General features: G+C 41.4%; 1 protein-coding gene across 2 annotated transcripts in view; it reads left to right on the forward strand.

The window, feature by feature from the left end:
- Nucleotides 1-21,540, forward strand: part of grm8a (glutamate receptor, metabotropic 8a) — a 409,703-nt gene that overhangs the window by 276,094 nt on the left and 112,069 nt on the right. For both annotated transcript variants that reach the window (XM_074698190.1, XM_074698191.1), the window contains exons 5-7: nt 9,672-9,807; nt 9,892-10,046; nt 14,958-15,095. In XM_074698190.1, coding sequence (XP_074554291.1) covers nt 9,672-9,807; nt 9,892-10,046; nt 14,958-15,095 — 429 coding nt within the window. The remainder of the gene's footprint in view (nt 1-9,671; nt 9,808-9,891; nt 10,047-14,957; nt 15,096-21,540) is intronic.

Below are 21,540 nucleotides of genomic sequence, written 5' to 3' on the forward strand. Positions count from 1 at the left end.
ACAGCCTTAGGTTGGCCATGGCTGGTAGGGAGGCATTCATCATGGGTGATGCCTCCCTCCCTCCATTGATTCATCTGGCTGCCAAGGCTGTTCCATTGTTCTTCTGGCAGCAGCTGGAGTGGTCTCCAGGATTTTGGTGGCTTTTCCTGGAAGAAAGCTGATGCCAGTTGTCCTCAGGTAGCTTGGCATAAGGCACGGAGACGGTGAGGGAGGACAAGGGTGGTCTTATTACACCCGGTCACTATCCTGCAGGTCTGGTTGAGGATGGGGTCTAGTTTCTGCACACTGCATGATGTGCTCCATGTTGTACAGGCATATTCTGCAGCAGGAACACACAGCCAATGCAGATGTCAGATGTGTGCCCGGATGAGCCCCCCACTACGAAGTGGTCGGTTGGCATGAGAGGCTGTCATTGGTGGAGGATGAAAAATTCCTATTTTCAGTGATTTCCATGAATTAAAAAAAAAAAAAAACAGTAATATCATTAACTACCCAGCTAACTGTGTTATGTGATGAGGAAGTTTGGTGAAATTCATCTTATGTAACTCTCTTTTTGTTGAATGTGCTGTAATATTGGTGCGTCATGAAAGTTTGGCAAACCAAAGGCGTGAAAAACAGAAAGGGGGCAATCTTTCTCGCTTCTTTCCCACCGAGAAAGATGAGTAATGCTTTTTTTATCCTCCCCATTCATGGCTCTGCTGGTTAATTGATGAAACCGTGCAGAGAGAGGAGGAGGAGGAGTGTGGGAAGGAGGCAGATTGTTAATTAAAGGGTGAGACAGCGGCGTTTCCCATCCTGAAACAGAAAGAATTTAATCTCAAAACAGAATGGAGTTAATTACCAAACTATAAGGCTTTAATTTGAAGAGCCACTGGACACACTTAACACTGGATTTATCACTTTAACCTGCGCCCTGCGCGCATTTTCAACGGACCAGTGAAAGGCAAAGGATCCGTGCTATCACTGCTGTGTGCAGCTGTTTGGTTGACGCCCACACACACACAGCAAAAAAGACCCACAAAAATATGCTTCTCCTTACCACCTCAGGGAGACAAACAAACAACACATCCATGGGGTGCCGATTGTAAAGTTACACAAACTACAAATGACAACATTTCTCCACATTAAGCTCTAAAACATCACTTTTTATACAAATTTAGAGAATTATTTGTGGAGATTTATTTGTCAAATATTATGTTTAAATGTTGACGGTTTGATCTAAATGTTAAATGTTATGAATACATTTCCTGACTCTAATTTTTTGGCTATGTTTTTAAAAATTGAGTTTGTATCCTAAATATTTATCAAAGATTTCTAAACCTTAAGAAAATATTTCTGAATATTTGCTCAAGTTTCATAAAATGTTATTTAAGATTTCAAATTTTGAAGCAAATATTTCTAAATAAATAGTCAAAATTTGTTAATGTTAGGTCAATATCTCTAAATCTTTATTCAGTATTTCTAAATCTTTTTCAAAGATTTCTGTATCCTGAGCAAAGGTTTCTTAATAACTGATCAAGATTTCTAAATGTTTTGTCAAGATTTCTAAATCCAGTGCAAAGATTTCTTAATATTTAGTCAAGGTTTTTAGGTCTTTTTCAAAGATTTCTAAATCCTGAGAAAAGATTTCAAAATTTTGAGCAAAGGTTTCAGAATATTCAGTTAAGATTTTTAATCTCGAGGGTTTTTTTTATTATTATTATTTTCTTAAGCTATGCAAATTTACACTCTCACCTGCCAGAGGAACCAAAATTAAAGTTTGAGGAAGTGACCCAACTAAATGTGATTTAAAGAATGTCAAGCTCTACTTTTTGATGTCTGACACAGGATCTTCAAAAGCAGTATCACAGTACTTTGTCATGAGAACCCAGGGAGAACAAAGGATGAGAACCCAAGGGTAGATGAACTAATGAAAGCTTTTATTGTAACTAATTCAAAATTAAAAAAACTCTAACAAATTGAAAAGTACTGAAAAACCTACACCAAAGAAACCAAATAGCACAAGACATGGGACACGAAGCACGTCATACGGAGACAGTTACAATGAACCAAATAAGAGCATATGGAACACAGAGACTATATAGACAGGGGAGATCAACACAGGTGTGAAACAAGACACAAGTGAAACACATGAGGAGCAATCAACCACAAGGGAAACGGGTGAACTAAGGCCACATACACACGGAGACTCCCGCAAAGATTCTACCTTTGCGTTTCCAAAAGCTCCCCGTGTTTCCATGAGGACAGCGTGAAAACGATCCACGTTTGTACGACTCCAAGAGGAGAAGTCACAACAATGTAGTGGCCATGCCAGGCCAGTAGTTGGCGAAGTGGATATATATGTGTGTATATATGCTACTCGGAAATCAGCCATCATTGTTGTGGTTGTCCTTTTTTTTTGCCGTTTTATTGTGTGAGACGTTTGCCAATCCAACCTTGAGGCGCATTACTGCCACCAACTGGACAGGAATGGCTTAACTGGAAGTTGTGGCTTCGCGCAACCTTCACATGAAACTGCGAGTGTGCATGAGGTAACATCAGCATTTCACCCTAAAACGCTCTGTTCTGTGTTTATACAAGGCTGGATGGAGGAGGGTTTTGAAAACTCTCCACTCTGGAGAGCATTTCCAAAAGTTTCCGTTTTTGGACAAAACACAACGCGGTCTCCTCTAAACGCAAGGCCATACAACGTAATGTTATTGGATTTGACCGTTTTGGGGTCGTGTAAACGCAGCCGAAGCCAAACACAGGGAAACTCAAGACTGAGACCAGATACATTAAAGACACCAAAACACTCAAGATAACCACAAAAAAACAAACAAACAAACAAAAAAAAACATACAAATGACAAGGACCTAATTTAAACCACAAGGAACACAAACTAAGGACAAAAACAAGAGACACAAAACACTTGACAAGAATAACTACAATTAACACAAGAAACACAAGACAGAAACAGAATAACAAAGAAACACAAGAAGACTTAAACACAACAAAAACCCAGAAATACATAAACCAAAAACCCACACCATGACACACTTGGTACGTTTCTTTTCTAATGGCTGATTTAGCTGACTGTGTTTGTTATTCTCAAAATCCTGCTTTGCTGGATCGCTTCCATCAACTTTTATTTTGGTGCTTTTGGCAGTCAGGATTGTGAATATTTAAATTGTTCCTTGGGATTTCGAAACCTTGACCAAATAGTTAGAAAACATGAGCAAATATTAATGAATGTTTGCTCAAGATTTAGAAATTTTAGCCAAATATTTAGAATGAAAACCAAATGTTTAAAAAAAAATCCATATTTTGAATCTGGACTTTTTTTTTATAAACATTTATATTGAAAATTCAACATTTATATTTAATATTTAGTATTAACATATATATTTCAAAAATATTTCTCTGCATAAGTAGTGATGTTTTTCAGCTAAATGTGTAGAAATGTTATTTCAGGTGTGTAACTGTAAAATCAGCGCCCCATACACATCTACTCACACATGGAGTTACATTGTATTCCAATCAAAAGCCTCAGTAATCAGATTATTATGAATTAACTGTGAGCTCAGTGTTGCTGCCCTGCACACGAGGAGCCTGTAATCCAATCATTCCCTGGTAGACGAACGTGCTTCAATCTGTGAATTATGTAATAAACTGGCTATCACTGCAATGCAATACAACTGGGATTGTTCTTTTATCTGAGCTGAATAAAGAGAATTTCTAACTGGTCCCGATTAGCATGCCCAGCCTCCGCCGCCACGTCTCTAAACAATTAATTATCTAGTTTTTACTCAATCAGCTAAATTACGAGGCTGCAGAATGAGGTTTTTAGGGTCGAACACGTCTGTCTATAACAAATCATGCTGCGGCTGAAGCTTTTTTCTCCTCTCTGGTAATAGCGAGCATTATTGATATCTTACTGTCAAATTGTGTTTCCTGCTCGGCTGATATCACAACAATGAGCATCTGGTGATTTTTCCACAGTGTCTCTCCTGAAACAGAATCTGCAGTGGGAAATGTATTTGATTCTTTCCGTAGAAAGCCTTCACACCACGTCAGACACCTGAGATGCAGATCTTCTCTCAAATCGATGCTGGGGCTTGTAGTTCACAGGAACACTTCTCAGCATCGACAAAACTTTGTTCTTGCGCTATTAGCTTTTCACTCAGCCTCTGAAGCTTCACCTCAGAGAAATCTCAGTAGTTATTTACAATTTTTCAGCTTTGGTCAAATCTTTTTAGCTTGTAATTTGTTTGCAATTGAGAGCGGATCCTTTATTTTGAGTGAGGTGCTGTGACTTGCATGGTTTTGATGTTGGGTTTCTCTCCTCTAACACTTTTTTTTTCTTCTTTTTTTACAACTTCTGCTTTCAACTAGAAGCTCTGAAAGAGTGATTAAAAAAAGACGAAGTCTCCCCTGACCTAACCTCGAAGCTTTCTTTTCATCAGAGGAAAGAAGGTGCAGTTTAATAACTGATGTTTGCTTTTAACGAGCTGCTTTTTGGCACCATCAAAGATGAGAAGCGTTTTAGGGTTAGTGGGGAATTTGACTGCAATCACTGTAAAAAGGTTGCTGCAGAAACTTACTGTGAAATTATCTACAGTATGCGTATACTACTGTAACTGCTTTTTAAATGACAGCATCAGTTCTGAGCCGACAGCACTACATAAGCAGCTTGTACCCAATTGTGTGTCAGTTAAATGGGCACTCTTTGGTTACAATAAGGATGACTTCGACAAAAAAGTAGTGAAGTACATTTTTTAAAAGAAAGTTCCTTTCCATATTAACACCTCGGTATTAAAATTATTCATTTTGATTGCAAGAAAGTGTCAAAATGCCAACATACACTCACCGGCCACTTTATTACGCCCACCTATCCAACTGCTCACTAATGCAAATTTCCAATCAGCCAATCACATGGCAGCAACTCAATGCATTTAGGCATGTAGACATGGTCAAGACGATCTGCAGCAGTTCAAACCCAGCATCAGAATGGGAAAGAATGGTGATTTAAATGACTTTGAACGTGGCATGGTTGTTGGTGCCAGATGGGCTGGTCTGAGTATTTCAGAAACTGCTGATCTACTGGGATTTTAACCCACAACCATCTCTAGGGTTTACAGAGAATGGTCCCAAAAAGAGAAAATATCCAGTAAGCATCAGTTCTGTGGGCCAAAATGCCTTGTTGATGCCAGAGGTCAGAGGAGAATGGACAGACTGGTTGGAGCTGATAGAAAGGCAACAGTAACTCAAATAACCACTGGTTACAACCGAGGTCTGCAGAAGAGCATCTCTGAACACACAACACGTCCAACCTTGAGGCAGATGGGCTACAGCAGCAGAAGACCACACCGGGTGACCCTCCTGTCAGCTAAGAACAGGAAACTGAGGCTACAATTCACACAGCAACACCAAAACTGGACAATAGAAGATTGGAAAAACATTGCCTGGTCTGATGAGTCTGGGTCAGAATTTGGGGTCAACAACATGAAACCATGGATCCATCCTGCCTTGTGTCAACGCTTCAGGCTGCTGGTGGTGTAATGGTGTGGGGGATATTTTCTTGGCTCACTTTGGGCCCCTTAGTACCAACTGAGCATGGTTTAAAGTCCACAGCCTACCTGAGTATTGTTGCTGAGCATGTCCATCCCTTTATGAGCACAGTGTACCCATCTTCTGATGGCTACTTCCAGCAGGATAACGCTCCATGTCATAAAGCTGGAATCATCTCAGACTGGTTTCTTCAACATGACAATGAGTTCCCTGTACTCAAATGTCCTCCACAGTCCCCAGATCTCAATCCAATAGAGCACCTTTGGGATGTGGTGGAACGGGAGATTCTCATCATGGATGTTCAGCCGACAAATCTGCAGCAACTGTGTGATGCTATCATGTCAATATGGAGCAAACTCTCTGAGGAATGTTTCCAGTACCTTGTTGAATCTATGCCACCAAGGATTAAGGCAGTTCTGAAGGCAAAAGGGGGTCCAACCCGGTACTAGCAAGGCGTACATGATAAAGTGGCCGGTGAGTGTACATTGTCTCTTTGACAACCACCATAGACATACAGGTTTTTCACTCTTCCTGGACATTTGGGGATCAATGTTTTATCTCTCAATTCCACTAGTTTGGAAAATGGAACTGATGTGAAAACACTGTGACCTGGTGGTGGGATGCCTTCACTTCTTGGGTTACAAAATCAGTAAGTACCATGGGAAACGTAGTTTATGGTCAGTTCACCCTTTTGACTCATCTATGATAAGACAATCAGACCTTTTGAGCTCTCGTGGTCCACATAAAATGGCGTGAGGGGCCACATTTGGTCCACGGGCCTTGAGTTTGACACATGTGATGTATACCTAAAGGTAAATTAAGGAAAACAGTGCACATTAATGAAAGCAAAGTCTAATTGTGTAGGAAATACATCTGAAAATAGATATAACTTGTGCTGGTTTGTAAGAAAGACATCGTGAAAAGAAACTTCAAGTTGCTTCCAAACTTCAGGCCTGTTGTGTTCATGCTTTGTGTTTTAGATTTCATTTAAGTCCTTATCCTTGAGAAACTTCCACGTGTTTGTCACTTGTGTGTGTGTGTGTGTGTGTGTGTGTGTGTGTGTGTGTGTGAAGATTGTCTATGGTTGCCTTCGCAGATTCTGTCACCATAGTGATTATCCTTGAGAGGCTTTTAATTTGGAGCTAATGAGTGTTTGTTTTAGCAGTCATGCACGCTGGTATCCACGCGTCTGTAAGGGAATCTGAAAGTGTGTGTGTGCGCGTGCGTGTGTGATTAAGGGGTGTGATGTAGTGAAAGCGACAGACTGTACAGATGTTCAATAAATGGGCTGGAACCGGCACGGAGGAAAGCGGACATCAGTCACTCAGTCTCACAAACACACTCCCAAATTTTACAAGGAGACACACTCGGACGAGATAAATGCTCTTGTTGTTCATTGGTCTAGAATAAAGCAGACATAATGCACGGCAGGTACTAAACCCTGCACTCACACACACACACACCTTTACACCTCTAACTCAGCTAATGATCTAATGAAGCAGAGCTAATTAACAGAACAGAGCTTAAATAGAAAGTCTGGATTAGTGCGGAGCAGAATGAGGCACTGGATCATCTCTCCGAGTGTGCATGTGTGTGAAAAGAAATGTGTGTTTTGTGATTCAGGCCAACTGTTTTCTTTTTTCTTTTTTTTTTTTTGTTCAAGGCTGAGTCACTCAAAAACTGTTTTATGAACAATTTTCGTTAAAGGGAAAGCAAGAACAAGGTTTCAAAAGCATTTCTCATTACCACTATTGTGGGTAAATTAGCGAATATGGCTGTGAGGGCTCTCCTTATCATGGTTAACAAGAGCAAATGAGGGAGTGTGAGGGTACAGAGGATATTTACACTCTCTGAGCAGAGATGGGATTCTGAATCATCGTCTTTTATCTCCCAGTATCATTTTGCTGCTCTCTCTGTGCCTGTCATTGCCTCCTACATGAACCAGCATTTTATTTTACAGTTTTTCTCCTTGACCACTTTCTTTCCTCCTGCCGGGTTCAAACAACAGATTTGGTCTGGACAGCTCATTTCTCTATCAGCACACGCTGTACTGGGGCTTTTTCAATACGACACCACCCAAACTTTTTTTTTTAGACCATTCTTCCAAAAGCGCATTGGTGAGGTCACACACTGGTGTTGATCGAGAAGGCCTGGCTCTAATTCATCCCAAAGGTGTTCTTCTACAATTTGTAATGTGTTGCATTTTCTCATTGTCCTCTATATTGCCCAAACCATTGACTGTATATAGAGTGGACAGTGTGGCTCTGCCTTGAACTATTGTATGGTTTGAAGCCAAAATACCCCCGTCACAGACACCTCCATTGTGCAGCCAGTCTGTGCAGTAGAGGCTATGAGGGGAGAGAATCTGAGTGGAGCCAGGTGATGAAAATATTTATTTTTCTTTTGAGAGACTAACCTCTATTTGGCTCTGCCTCACGACGTATTTTACAAGAACGGTAGCTGACGATCACCATTAAATGTGATGTAAAACCCTGTTTTTAACGTCTCATAACTATTGAAAACTAAACTTTTGTGAACAAAGAGGACTTGAACACAGCACAGCCAACAATTATCTCCAAATATCCACAGCATACAGATTTGAGAAACATTTTTACCAGGTGTGTTTATGTTTTAAAGTTTGACCATAGCCCATCTGGAATATCTGGGGAGACGGAGTTTTGGACCTATACTGCAGCCAGCCACTAGGGGGAGCAGTTTTTGTGGCAACCTCACTTTGAGATCACGTCCACTTTTTTCCCAGTCTATGGCCCAAACATATACAATTTTGTCTTTTTTTTCATGTAATGTGTTATATCTTAATGGATCTTTTGGTATCAAATAGAACTGTAATGCTGAGTGTCACATGAAATGCAAATACAGGACACACATGTTTAAACTCTTTGGGAATTTTAAAGGCTTTAGCACAGTTTCCAAAGTTTTCCACTCATTTTTGAACTCCTTCTTTCCTGCTTCTTTACTGCATTTTCACTCTAAGTTCCCTCCTTCTTCACTCCTTCTTCCCTCCTCCTTACCTACATCTTCCCTCCTTTTGCCTTCCTCCTCACCTGCTTCTTCACTCCTTCTTCCCGCCTCCTTACCTGTGTCTTCCCTCCTTCTTCACTACTTCTTTACTCCATTTTTACAACTTTACTATGTCTTCACCTAGTGTTTTTTGATTATTTTTAATATAAGTTCTCATTGCCTACTATACCTAACTACTTAGTATTTTTTTTAATAACATAACACTACATAACACACAACCAAACAGTACATCAAAGTTATGTAATGTTCATCTTTTTTTTCTTTTTTAATTTATTAATGCTTTGGGATATCCGGATACAGTGACAGTTTTCATATTTATTTACTTGTAAACTCAGGTTAATGTTGTTGACACCTGTGAAGCAGACTTGTAGTACAGAGAAAATTCACAGGATGAGTTGATAAGGGAATCAACAAATACTGGTATCAATAAAATCTTTTTGTTGGCAACATATTGTGTCATGTCTTGTTTTATTATATTGCTCTGTGCTGGATTAGTAGTATTGTGTTGTATTACACTGTGCCGTGTGGTATCGTGTCTGTTGCTCCTGTTCTCTCTCCTGTTCTGTCTGACCATCTGAACGCTCTGCTGCATCATTTACATCTCCCAAATACCATTCCTTGTTTTCTTCTTTCTGCTTCGTAACTTTTCTCATCTCATCTCTCCAGCCAGGTTTTATGATGCTCTGTAATGAATGTTTAATATTGTAATCTGTGGGCCTCATTTATCTTAAATATTGCTTGTCTTGCTGCTTGTTTCTGTAAAGCTTTGGAATCTTACAAAAAAAAAAATCCAACATCATGTGGTTCATGTTTTTTTTCTGAGATTATCGTGAATATTTTATAAGCTGCTGCTGCTTCTACGCTAAACATCCATTTATCCTTATATTTATCACAAAGTGCTGAGGCTGCTCGACCTGTAAAACCACATTACTCCAATGCACCAGGAAGAGTGTTTACAACCGCTTATAGATTGCAGTTTCTTTAAAGGGTGCTGGCTGAATCAAATGAGAGTTATGAGTCAGAAATGAAGAAATGCAGATTAAAGCTGAGATTAAATCGTCTCTCTATGTCTTTCCCAGGTGGCGTGTGTATCGCCCAGTCCTTGAAGATTCCCAGGGAGCCCAAGCCAGGGGAGTTTGACAAGATCATCAAACGGCTTCTGGAGACCTCCAACGCCAGGGCCGTCATTATGTTCGCTAATGAGGACGACATACGGTATGTGTTTCACGCTCCAACAGGTCTCCTGCTGCTTCTGATGTAGCCACATTATTCTCATTGTCTGATCTCTTCGTCCAACAGACGAGTTCTGGACGCAGCGAAAAGGAACAACCAGACAGGTCACTTCCTGTGGGTGGGCTCAGACAGCTGGGGCTCCAAAATCTCTCCTGTGATTGGCCAGGAGAGAGTCGCAGAGGGAGCCATCACCATCCTGCCCAAACGGGCGTCAGTAGACGGTGAGTTTTCATCCTGTGACTCCTCACACACCGGGCTGTGTTACAAACAAACCACACTCAACTGGTGTGTGTGTTTGAAGTCAAATAGGACAAATTAGAGGAACAGCGACAGACAGGAAAGAAGATGTGAAATACACCCATGTTCCCTCTTTCTCTCTCAATCCCAGCAGGCAACAAGTTTTTTTCTTTCTGACATTAAGCTACACAGGAGATCCTCATTTGCTCCCCGTCAGAACTCCACATTAGATAATTGACTCCTGGAGGGACAAAAAAGCGACAAGATATAAACTGAAAGCGAGGGAAGAGAGGAAGCCTACGAGGAAGTTTCAATGAATCAAAGTCAGCTTTTCTGGCTGACACGAGGGAACACGCCATGGGGTCTTCAGGAGAAGTTTTTGAGGGAAATGGAGTCAGCGGGGGATTCATGAAGAGTGCATATTCTGTTTCACACTTATTAAGTTCATCTGACAATCTGATGCAATACTTCATTCCAACTTTGCAATATATCCTACCTATAGGAAGCGTAAAGGGTTTCATTTTTTGACATTTGTAGGAACATTTGGTTTAGATTTACTTTACAACACTTTGAGCAAATCACGAGAAGATCTGAAATGTTTCCATACTGGTTTCTCTTCTTTGAGCTGAGCTGTTTCTGGGGTCATTATTTAGATGCACAACCTAAGAGAGCTTTGTATCTTCTCATTTAAAACTAGCACAAGAAGTAAAGCCATCTGGACTTGGTTGATTACCTTATTAACCAGAATATAAGACGAGGTTTTATATGTTGAAATCAATGTAAAAAGGGTTGGGAGTGTTGTCTTACGGGGCACTCGCTAATAAATCGGTCTGCAGTCCGTCTCCGTTCCGTGAACGGATCGAATAGGTTTCTATTCAAGTCAACTTACAGTGGACCTGCGCGGCTACTCTGTCATGTCCCAGGTAATACCTAGCCATCCTATTTTTGATAGATGGAGAGCTATGACGCTTAAATTTAGTGTAGGGAAGATCTGGCAAGACAGGAAGTTGTGACCGGAAAATACCCCAAAACACTCAGTGACTCACAAAATAAAACAATCTGTGTCAAAATCAGTTTGTATTTAGCTTGACTAAGACAACAAACGGACATAATGAGTGGAGCCAGACCAGGAGTCAACAGGTGTGAGGTTTTACAGCCCAATATGAATGAAGAGAGACTTGGTGTAGGAATGGAGTAGGAAGAGCCTCGGTCTGTGACTCCAGCTGTCAGTCATACAGTTTGTTGGACTGAAGACGCAGTCAAGACGCAGTCAAGACGCAGTCAAGACGCAGTCAAGACGCAGTCAAGACGCAGTCAAGACGCAGTCAAGACGCAGTCAAGACGCAGTCGAGACGCAGTCAAGACGCAGTCAAGACGCAACACAAAGGAGTCACATTGCAGTCGTTTCTGGTGCGTTTCAGGTGTTATAGTTGGGGTCTAACCATTGACACATGCTGATAGTTGTCCAAGGTTTCTACACGACTGCAACAGAGAGCCCAAGCTTTGGTGGCTGCAGCGATCTGTCAGTCACTGCAGAGACACACTGACAGGAGCTATAGACAGGAGATGAGAAATGGAGATGCACAGCGATTGTCCAGAGCAAAGTGAAGCAAAAGTTAGGCAAGTTAACAGACAACCGAGGTGGGGTTATAATATATAATAAATAAATATAAATATTTCAAGATAATGATGGTCAATGCAGCAGAGACATTGAACAACTGTCAGGCAGACAGAAAGTATAGAGTTACAGAGTGTAATGTCTGAAGATTGCACGTCCAAAAAGACCATATGAAAAATACTAACTGTAAAAAAAAGTTTATTATGATCCTAAAAGCGCATGTTTCCAAAAGACTGACAGAAGGGTGTGAGAGTTTATGAGAAACATATCGAAGGCATGCGCATTACCAGAGCTGTCATCAGAATTACATTTGAAACACTGATCTTAGTGAATGTATTTAAAGCCAAAAATGAAAACAGTCTCTGGTTAGTGTTTCAACAGTTTTCTCAGAATTTCAACAGAAAATAGTTTCTTTAAATTGAGTAAATTTTGGTTATCAGAGTCTTTTTCTGAAGATTGGTCCTGAAAAGGGGGGGGTCATCATATAATCAGGGTTGTGCTATATTGAAGTTAATATGGTATTTCTTTGTTATTAAGATGCCTCTTAGAGGTAAATCTGTGAACTGCATTCATGACAATTTTGCCAAATCTTCTCTGCCATATCCAAACTTATTCTGCTGTTAACTCTTGTTTAGAGCTTCATGTACTGTCTCTGTAACAGATAAATCTACACTGTTACTTTTATTATTGGATACTTTTATGAAACATAGAGAGCTGAATTCATGCATGAAGAATATTCATGAAAAAATATCTCCATGGCCTTAACGGCTTTGCGCGCTGATGGGGGCTCTACACCTTAGGATTGGACACCCTGACAGCACCCAGTGTTTAGCGCCGTTGCTGCCTGCAAAGCCGGCACCTCTATGGATAGACGTCTCATTTTCTTTTTTTCTTAAGTTTGAGCCATTATTAGCATTTTTTTGATCAGCTCAAATAAAACAACAATAGACAACCTCTCTTTTTATTTTTTTTTCATCATAAAGAAAAAACAAAACAAAACACTGGGGAACACTTCCATTTTTCTTTTTGTTTAATGACAATTTAGAGGGGGGCTACATGGTGGTGCAACAGTTAGCGCTGCAGCCTCACAGCAAGAAGGTCACCGGTTCAAACCCCCACCCCACACCTTTCTGTGTGGAGTTTGCATGTTCTCCCCGTGCATGCGTGGGTTCTCTCTGGCTTCCTCCCACAGTCCAAAACCATGCTCATCAGGTTAATTGATCGCTTAAAATTGTCTGTCGGTGTGAGTGTGTGAGTGAATGGTTGTCTGTCTCTATGTCAGCCCTGTGATTGACTGGTGACCAGTCCAGGGTGTACCCTGCCTCTCGCCCAATGACAGCTGGGATAGGCTCCAGCCACCCACGACCCTGAACAGGATAAGTGGTATAGAAAATGGATGAATGGACAATTTAGAGGCACTTTTTGTGTTTTTTACTGAAACATGTTTTGAGGCATTTTTGGTTTACATGGTAGAAAATTTTCATTTCAAAAAGAAAAGGAATGTTTTAAAGAAATACCCGATTTATAAATCTGCTCTGTCTTTGAGTATATTTGGGTATTTTGGTGGTATCTCTAAGAGACTGGTAGGGGTCTTCTTTCTGGCTCAGCCTATTAAAAAGTCCTGTATACCTGTTTTTATTTTAGAGCTGGTAAGCCCTACCACTGAATTGGTGTGAGACTGATTCAGCTGATTCAGCTGATACAGCTGCTCGTGTCTCCTCCTACCTGGCTGCCCACCTGATTGCTACGAGCAGTCAGGTAGGAGGAGGTGATGAAGAGTGGCAGAGAGGGTTGAGCAGCAGACAGTGAGGAAGGTTGTTTAGCTTCTCCTCCATCTCTTTTCCAAACATGTTTTAAGCTTTTGGGTTCTATCATTTGACTTATTGGGTTAGTTTGGGTTTTAGACGACCAAAAGTCTAGTTTTCCCACCTTTGTTTTCTTGGTTTCAGTTTTGGAGGTGCACTGTCTTTGTTCACTTTGACTAGTCCCTTTTGTTTCTATCCATCCATTATTTATCTTTAATGCTTTTTCCCTTTCGGGGTCTCTGGGGAGGCTGTCATCTGGTGCAAGGTGGGGTACACCCCAAACAGGTCCCCTGCCCATCACAGGGTCACAGAGGCAGGCAGCCATTCATGGTTCACTCACACCTATGGGTGATTCAGAGAGACCAATCATTCAGTCAAGCAATGTTCAAGTAATATAATTTTCATCAGGAAACTCTACTGCACAAATGAAGAAGAGCAAAACCAGAAGTTCCTCACAGAACTTTAAGTGAACCTCAGCTCCATCCTTACAACTCCCTTTTTAATCAGCGTCACACCTGTGATCACAACGAGAAGCATCTGATCCTGGCTGACATGTGCTACCTGTTGAGCTTCACAGGGAGTAAACCCACTGTTCCCAGCAGCGTTAGCATCAACAGAGCTTCACAGGTGCACGTGGGACCAATTTTCCTGACAGCCGAGGAGATTAATCGCGGCAGCTCTTGTCAGCTTTTGCAAGGCGGGGCACAGGCTGTCCAAGTCAGTCTGAGAGTCCTCTGTGATTAACCCTCCCTCTGTGGATTGTTTCATCTGCACCATCCTGCCCTAAAGAACAACCCCAGTGGTGTTTGAAATGAGATTTTATCCGTATAATTACAGTGTAAATGCTATCTTCTCTGGCGTACCTGGCACAGAGCTCACCCCTGTGGTGTGGAGGAAGCTGACACACCAGTTGGGATGTGGAGAAGGCTTATTACATGATATGTTGATGGCTTATAAAAATTCAGTTATGACATATTTTCCACACGGACTCAAAGCTCAGAGGTATTTTTCTAAATAACTAGGCCATGTATCGAGCAGCACATGTATAACGAGTGTATTTGTCTCCTTCATTCCTCTTTTCTTTCACCATCTCTTTATCGGGGCCTGTCAGCCTCTGACAGGTATTTCCAGTCCTGTGAGAGGAAAAATGTGTTCTCCCTGCTCCTCTCCTCCTCGCTACTTATTAAATTGGACAAGTAGCCAACTTAGACCATGAAAGCTCATTTTAAAATGTTTGCTCTGCCTGCTCTCAGCTTGAGGTATTGATGGCAGCTCAAATACCATTCACAGGAATGTGTTTTTTTTCCAGGCGTTAAAACCTAAATGTAACTCCACCGTTAAACCACATTCTGAGGCAGTTGCAGTAAAAGCGAGGCCCTCCCTTGGTTTAAGACGTGGTGCATGTGTGGAAAGGTAGAAACATTCCTCCTCAAGCTATTTATTAAACTTTAACCTCTCTGTCTTCTTGACAGCATTTGATCGGTACTTCCGCAGCCGCTCGCTGTCCAACAACAGAAGAAACGTCTGGTTTGCTGAATTCTGGGAGGAGAACTTCAACTGTAAGCTGGGGATGCACGGTAAACGGCCTGGAAGCCTGAAGAAATGTACAGGTAAGACTCTTCTTATGGGTTTTCTCTACTCTCTGAAACAGAACAAATGCTGGGAACGAAAGCAGGCGCTGTTTCCTTTTTAGACTTTAAAGCATTGCTGCTTTAATTAAAGGCTTCGTGAGGAGTTCCTGAGTGATCTTGAAAAAGTCTTCCTTCTAGATATCTGCCTGGTCATAATCCGCACTTTAATATGAGATTAGCAGCACCAATATAGTTTTTTTCTGAATGCTACTTCGTAGCTCCCCTGATCTGATCGAGCAGGATCAGATTGATTTATGGCATGTATATAACACCACAGTGGCTGACGAAACTTTAGCAATGAGAAGAGAGATCTTTGTTTTTCAAATTTTGTATTGATGGTGGACACTAGTAACCTGACACACCAGACGGACAGTTTCATATATTCACCACGGAAATATTTCACAAGTCCATCTGAGTAGCAGCTCGGGACCTCAAAAAAATCAGCTGGTGATTGGATGACCATTCTGATTGACACACTCAACACAGACCAATCCACATCAAGCCACGGTATGACGTAGCTCATGTGCGCCACTGCTGAAAAACAATAGACAAAAACGTACAGGAACACGTGAAAAAGCTGTGATAATGGCATTAGACAACTGCTTAAAGGAATGTTGACAAGTACGAAAGTCTGCTTGTCACTCCTGCTGCTCCCACAGCTCTTCCCTGATTGGGCCTGTAAGAATTTAGCCGAGTGAATTCATTGGTCAATGGAGCCCGGCAAGATAGATCTGCAGGATTTCAGACTGTATCAGGCAGGTCCATCTGCTCTGCAAGGTTAGGACACTCGAACCTGACTGTCGGACAGAAAAAGGACAGAAGAGCAGATGAAAGATAAACAGAAGAGAGATAGAGCACAAGCTAAAAGCTTAAAGGGCTAAACTGTTTGTGCTAATGTTGATTCCAACCCACAGTCAGCAGTTATTCTGCAGTGGTCTGTTCAAACTTGAGAGTCTATCAATAAAATGAAGAGTGAGGTTATGTTAGCTCTGATTGGTAGATGACAATAACCAGGATTCACTAACATTACGGACATGTTTCAGAGCACAGGTCTGTGAGCAGAGCCAAATACACTACTAGCAGGCTACTAAACTGTGGTAATAACTAGGGATAGACCGATTATCGGTCAGGCCGAGTTTGAAAAATTTGAAGCATATCAGCATTTCCCTTTTTCTAACCCAATGGCTGATAAAAAATCAATATAAAACTGGGTTATTTCGGCTCAGTCTGCAGTCATTACTCAGTCCTCAGCATTGTCCCACCCACAGTACCATCTGATTGGTTCCACACAGAGCCACAGCTTAGGTAACAGCAAATCAGCAGTCAAAGCTGTGCATGCACAGTGCTCACACACTGTGGAGAGGAGAAAAGGTTTTGGAGCAGATAAATGTTTCAAAATGAAGTTCAGGCAGTAGATTGTCCCAAATTATAAGAGACATCCCAGTCCCAGTTTTTTTAGATTTTCATTTAACTGTGTAAGACAGATTTTGACACCAGTGTTTTTTTTATTTTTACTGCAAAATGGAAACAGGCTCCAGAAATTGATTATCGGCCTCTTCGACTTCTAATAATCGGTATCAGCATTGAAAAAACACATTAATCTGTGAGATCTCCACAAGCTTCCAGAACAAACACACTCCGTGTTAAAAGTCTGGTATTTACGACAGTGTGTGTGACTCCGGGCCAAAGGGTGGCGCTGCAGTCCAGTTTAAACATATCTTCTTCACAGCATAGGCTGAACTGTTCAGTTCAGCCTATGCTGTTTAGTGCTCAAGTTCACAATAAAAAGAAAATAAAAGATTTCTTTCAGGTAATTAGGGAAGTTTATCTTCCAGTTTGAAGGGCAACGTTTTAACCCAGCACTCCAGGATTAAGTCTGACCCAATAAAAACCTGACAAGTGTTGAGTTCTGTCATTTGGATCTCACAAAACTGGTCTGTCTCAGTTTGATTTGTCCACTACAGCCTAAAATACCAATGATCCCATCACTTATCATGTTCTTTTCACCTCTCTGACTTTAATGAACCACCTTAACTACCCACAAGATCAAACTCACCTCATAGAAAAAAAAGTACGTCCCCATGAGCCGTTAATCCCATCAATCCCTCTGACAAAAACGTGTTCACATTCACCACACCACCACCCCATGGCTTGTCTGAGGCCTCACTGGAGCATCCCCACTCTAAACATCCGTCAACAGGGACAAATTTAAGGGTTTAATTAGTTTGTATATATATCGTGGAGAGCGCTGTGGCTCTAATAAGCCTCCTTAAAGTGCACATCACACAAGCTGCTATGCACTGAGGAGCAATCCAGCTCAAAGAGAAGTATTGTTTGTGTACACTTAGCTCAAAGAGAAATTAAATGATAGTTGGTGTGTGTGTGTGAATGTGTGTGTGTGGACTGAGGAGCTCATTTTTGCACCAACAGCCACTCCTTGTCATCATTTTTGCCTTTTCCTCCATGTTATGTGCGGTTCGACCTGCATTTTGCTGTCATATCACAACGCCTGCAGCTTGTTATTTTCCAAGGATGCTGCTGTGAGTGTTGTGCTGTGTGTGCATGTGTGTGAACATGATCCAGTCAAAGCTGTGTGTGCACTTTACCGCTCCCACAGCTGCACCCAAAACTGTCAAACTTGCAGCAGACTTTGTCAAACTCACGGACAGAATCGATGAGACCTTTGTGTTTTAGCTGTCGTCGACCCCGCCACGCTGAGTGTGTTTGTTTATGAGTCTCAGGGAGAATTCCCGGCTGGCCGCCGTCATTAGTTGATATAATTAGGTTTGTAAAGGCTGTGACTCCCATTGACCGTCTATTACCGGCCGTGGCATCTGTGAACGTGGGCTTGTTCGTGTCGAGGGCCCTGTAGTCGTGCGACAGAGTCCATTAATTCCAAGTGCCGGGGTTCGTGACCTCTAAATCATCAACACAGAAGCCAATCAGCGGCCTGCTGCTCAAGGTCCCTGCTGTGACACAGCTGACGGGAGGATGTGGAAATGAGTGTTGTTACTGAATGTGATTGGACTAAGAGGAAGGGACAGATACAAGGAGAGAGCGTCAACAATGGACAAATAGGAAAACTAACACGCCGAGGCTGAGAAATATTGTTTGGGTCTACGAATGAAACAGAGAGACATGATGGGAAATCTGGCTCTTTTAAGCAAGTCTGTCTTTTTTTTTGACTCAATAAAATAAGCCAGCTCTTTCAGCTTCTAAGTAGCTCATCAGTTTTTTATGTAATAGAATAGAATAGAATAGAACAGAATAGAATAGAACTTTATTGTCATTGTAACAAGTACAACGACATCGAAGTCACAGCAGCACTCAAGAAAACAAAAGTAAGAAAGTGTATAGAAAGTGCAAAAAGGTCCACAAGAAAATAGATGGTGACAGCTTGTCCATCATTCTCCAGTTCAGCCAGCCTCCACCTCCACAGGGTCCAGGACTGAAGTTCTTCAGTCATGCTCCATCTCTGTCTCCTGGATCCTGTCTGCTCACAGCAGGTGAAGCTCTTCCAATGTGGCATTGGTGTCTGATGTTAGCTCCGTTAGCCATATCTGTGAACAGCATGATGCTACTCTGCCCTATGGTATCCCCTCTGTTGCTGGGTTAGCACGGCTAGCTCGTCCATCTTATTGGAGATAGATCTTACATTCCCAGTAACAATGGATGGAAGGACAGGTCCATGTCGTCACTTCTTAGCTCACACCTGAGAACCAGCACGTCAACCTCACCTCCTTCTCCTCATTTTGTGGGAAGACATCAGGCCTTACACCAGTTAGCATTGACATGCTACAGGCTGCTAACAGCTGAGTTCACAAGTAAACAATGCAGCCATGGTTACATGTAGGATCTCCAGACAAACACAGGAGTAGTATAGTAGTATAAGTATATACTAAAGTAGTATAAATATCTCTGAAGCCACAAAACATCTGGCACCCATGACCAACAAATGAGCCAAACAAAGTAATGATCCACTCCAAATACAAAGATGATGAAAATAAAACAAAAAACTTACAAGAAACGGACAGAGAAGAGAGAGCTGCTGCAAAAGGCAGCATTAGCCAACAGGGTGGTGCCTAGCAACTAATACTTTCAATAATTTCAACATAATTTCAGACATTAATTATGATCTGAAATGGTAAGAAATGTTACATTTTTACAAAAGAGGCAGCATCACCCTGCATTTCTGTGCAGATATTGCTGTGTATCACTGTTAGTGTACAAAAACGCTTCAGCTGTGTCTGCTCACATGTAAACAGCAAATGTCAAACTCACTTTAAATCTTCTTCTGCAACTATGAGCAACTGTTTGGTTCCTGCTGAAGCTGGACGGTTTTGTCAGGGTTTCATCAGTCAGTCTGAAGATACAGTCAGGCGTGCTTTCACTTAATGACTCATACATCACTCTTTGAAAGAAGAAGCTTTGTCTCGTGTCTTTCAGCTGCACCTGCAAGATTTGAAGCTTGTTTCCTGCGCGAGAGGAGGATGAAATATGTTTAAATGTATAAATTTGTGACTAATGCTGGACACCTTTTCTGTCCGTTGAACCCTTTTGACAGCGTGCGTTCAGCAAATGACCACAATCCTCCTCTTTCAATCAAAACAAAGGAAGGAGAGTGTTTTTCTGCCTGTACAGTGCGAGCCTCCTCTTTCCTCAAGCATGGCTGTAACGCACATCAGCCGGAAAAACTCAGATACTGAAATAAACCTCCACTCTGCTGAAAGCGTTCAGTCAGGTAAAACTGATGCCCGAGGGGGAGCCGACCGCAGCCGACACCAAATCACAGATAAGCCGACACACACACTTACATGCTCACAAACACTTTAGTGGCCGGCGGCTGGAGATAAAATCACAGATGAGTGCACACAAGCTTTAATTAATGTGCTGCTTTGACACCTGATCCTCAAACCCCACCGGCCCTGTTTTGTGAAGACGCCGGTGTTTGTGTATTATTTCTCTGGCTGATCCGCTTTAAAGCTGTGGATTCTCCAGAGGACACATGGCGTTGCTCTCATCAGTCTACCAAATACAACATATCAAGAGCAGAATCTGCTCCTTATTGACCCAAAATGATAAACCACCACATCACAGCTTGGTGACTAGCAAACATGAACACGACTGAAGGGCAGAGCTGATGAAACACACATTCTGTGCACACACTTACCACCTGGGCCCATCAATAGACACTCTAGCAGAGAGCAGCAGTGCTAGTGACAGCAGGACTGAGCTTTGGGCACACACAGAGGAGTTAAAGCTCAGCTCAGACAGGAAACTAAGTTGTAACAACGCTGGTTGCTGTTTCTCTTTGTTCAGTTTAGTTTGTGGCTTGTGTCACTCTTCAGGGAGGAAGAGTATGTTTGTGATCTTTATTTTGTAAACTGTCGATCTCTTCTCAGCTTTCTGTCCATCATGAATCCTTCTTTGTTTTCAGAATCAGTTTAGAGAGGAGGTACTGTGCTCTCTGTCCCTCTGTGTTGCAAAAAAAACAAAAAACAAAAAAACAAAAAAACAACTGCAATCTTATCAAGTGATTTTGTCTTATTTGGAGTAAGAGTTGTCTTGTTATTTTTAATATGAGCCACACTCACCTGATCAGTCCGGAAAAATGTATTTTTCAAGTTATTTTAAGTCAAAACTGAGGTCTGAATTGTTTGTAACAAGTTTAAAAAAATCTGCCAATGGGAAAAAAGAAAAGTTACTCATATTAAGACATTTATCTTGTTTCAAGCAAACTTTCCCAAAAAACTTTTTCTACTGAAAATAAGACAAAAACACTTGATAAAATTTCAGCTTTTGCAGTGTGGTGACCCCATTGTAGCATTATGTTATTTACAGCTCACAACTGTTGTCACTTTAAGGTGCCCCCTCCTCTCTGATACCCCCTCAGTTGGTGCTACAGTGCAAGTTCTGGGCTAATACCTGGGTTAGCACCAGTTCTTTGTGTTTCCACTGATAGAGCACTAGCTCCAGATGCTAATAACTTTTGCTTAACAAACACCAAGTTTTCCGCTGGGCCATAGCAAAGGACTGACTACACTGCACAAAAAAAAAAAAAAAAAAAAGAACTAAAGAAAGAAAAAGAAAAGGAAAGGAAATCTAATCCAGTGTTTTTGACGTATTTTCATTAAAAAAAAAAAAAAAAAAAAAAAAACGTTTTGTTTTGTCTTGTGTTTTTTTTTTTTTTTGACTTAATTTGGGCCACATTCACCTGACCAGTCTAGAAAAATGTATTCTTTCAATTTATTCAAAGAAAAAAAAAGAGGTCTGAACTGTTCTTTGCAAGTAAAAATAATCTGCCAGTGGGGTAAGAAAAAAGTTTCTTGTATGAAGAAATCATTTCTAATTTCAAGAAACTTGACGAGCACATTTTTCTTACCCAATGACAGATATTTTTACTTGTTACAAGCAATTCAGACCT

This window comes from Halichoeres trimaculatus, unplaced genomic scaffold (assembly GCF_033239565.1).
Source record: "Halichoeres trimaculatus isolate MK-OKI-2021-1 unplaced genomic scaffold, fHalTri1.1 fHalTri1_scaffold_21, whole genome shotgun sequence".
Classification (NCBI taxonomy): domain Eukaryota; kingdom Metazoa; phylum Chordata; class Actinopteri; order Labriformes; family Labridae; genus Halichoeres; species Halichoeres trimaculatus.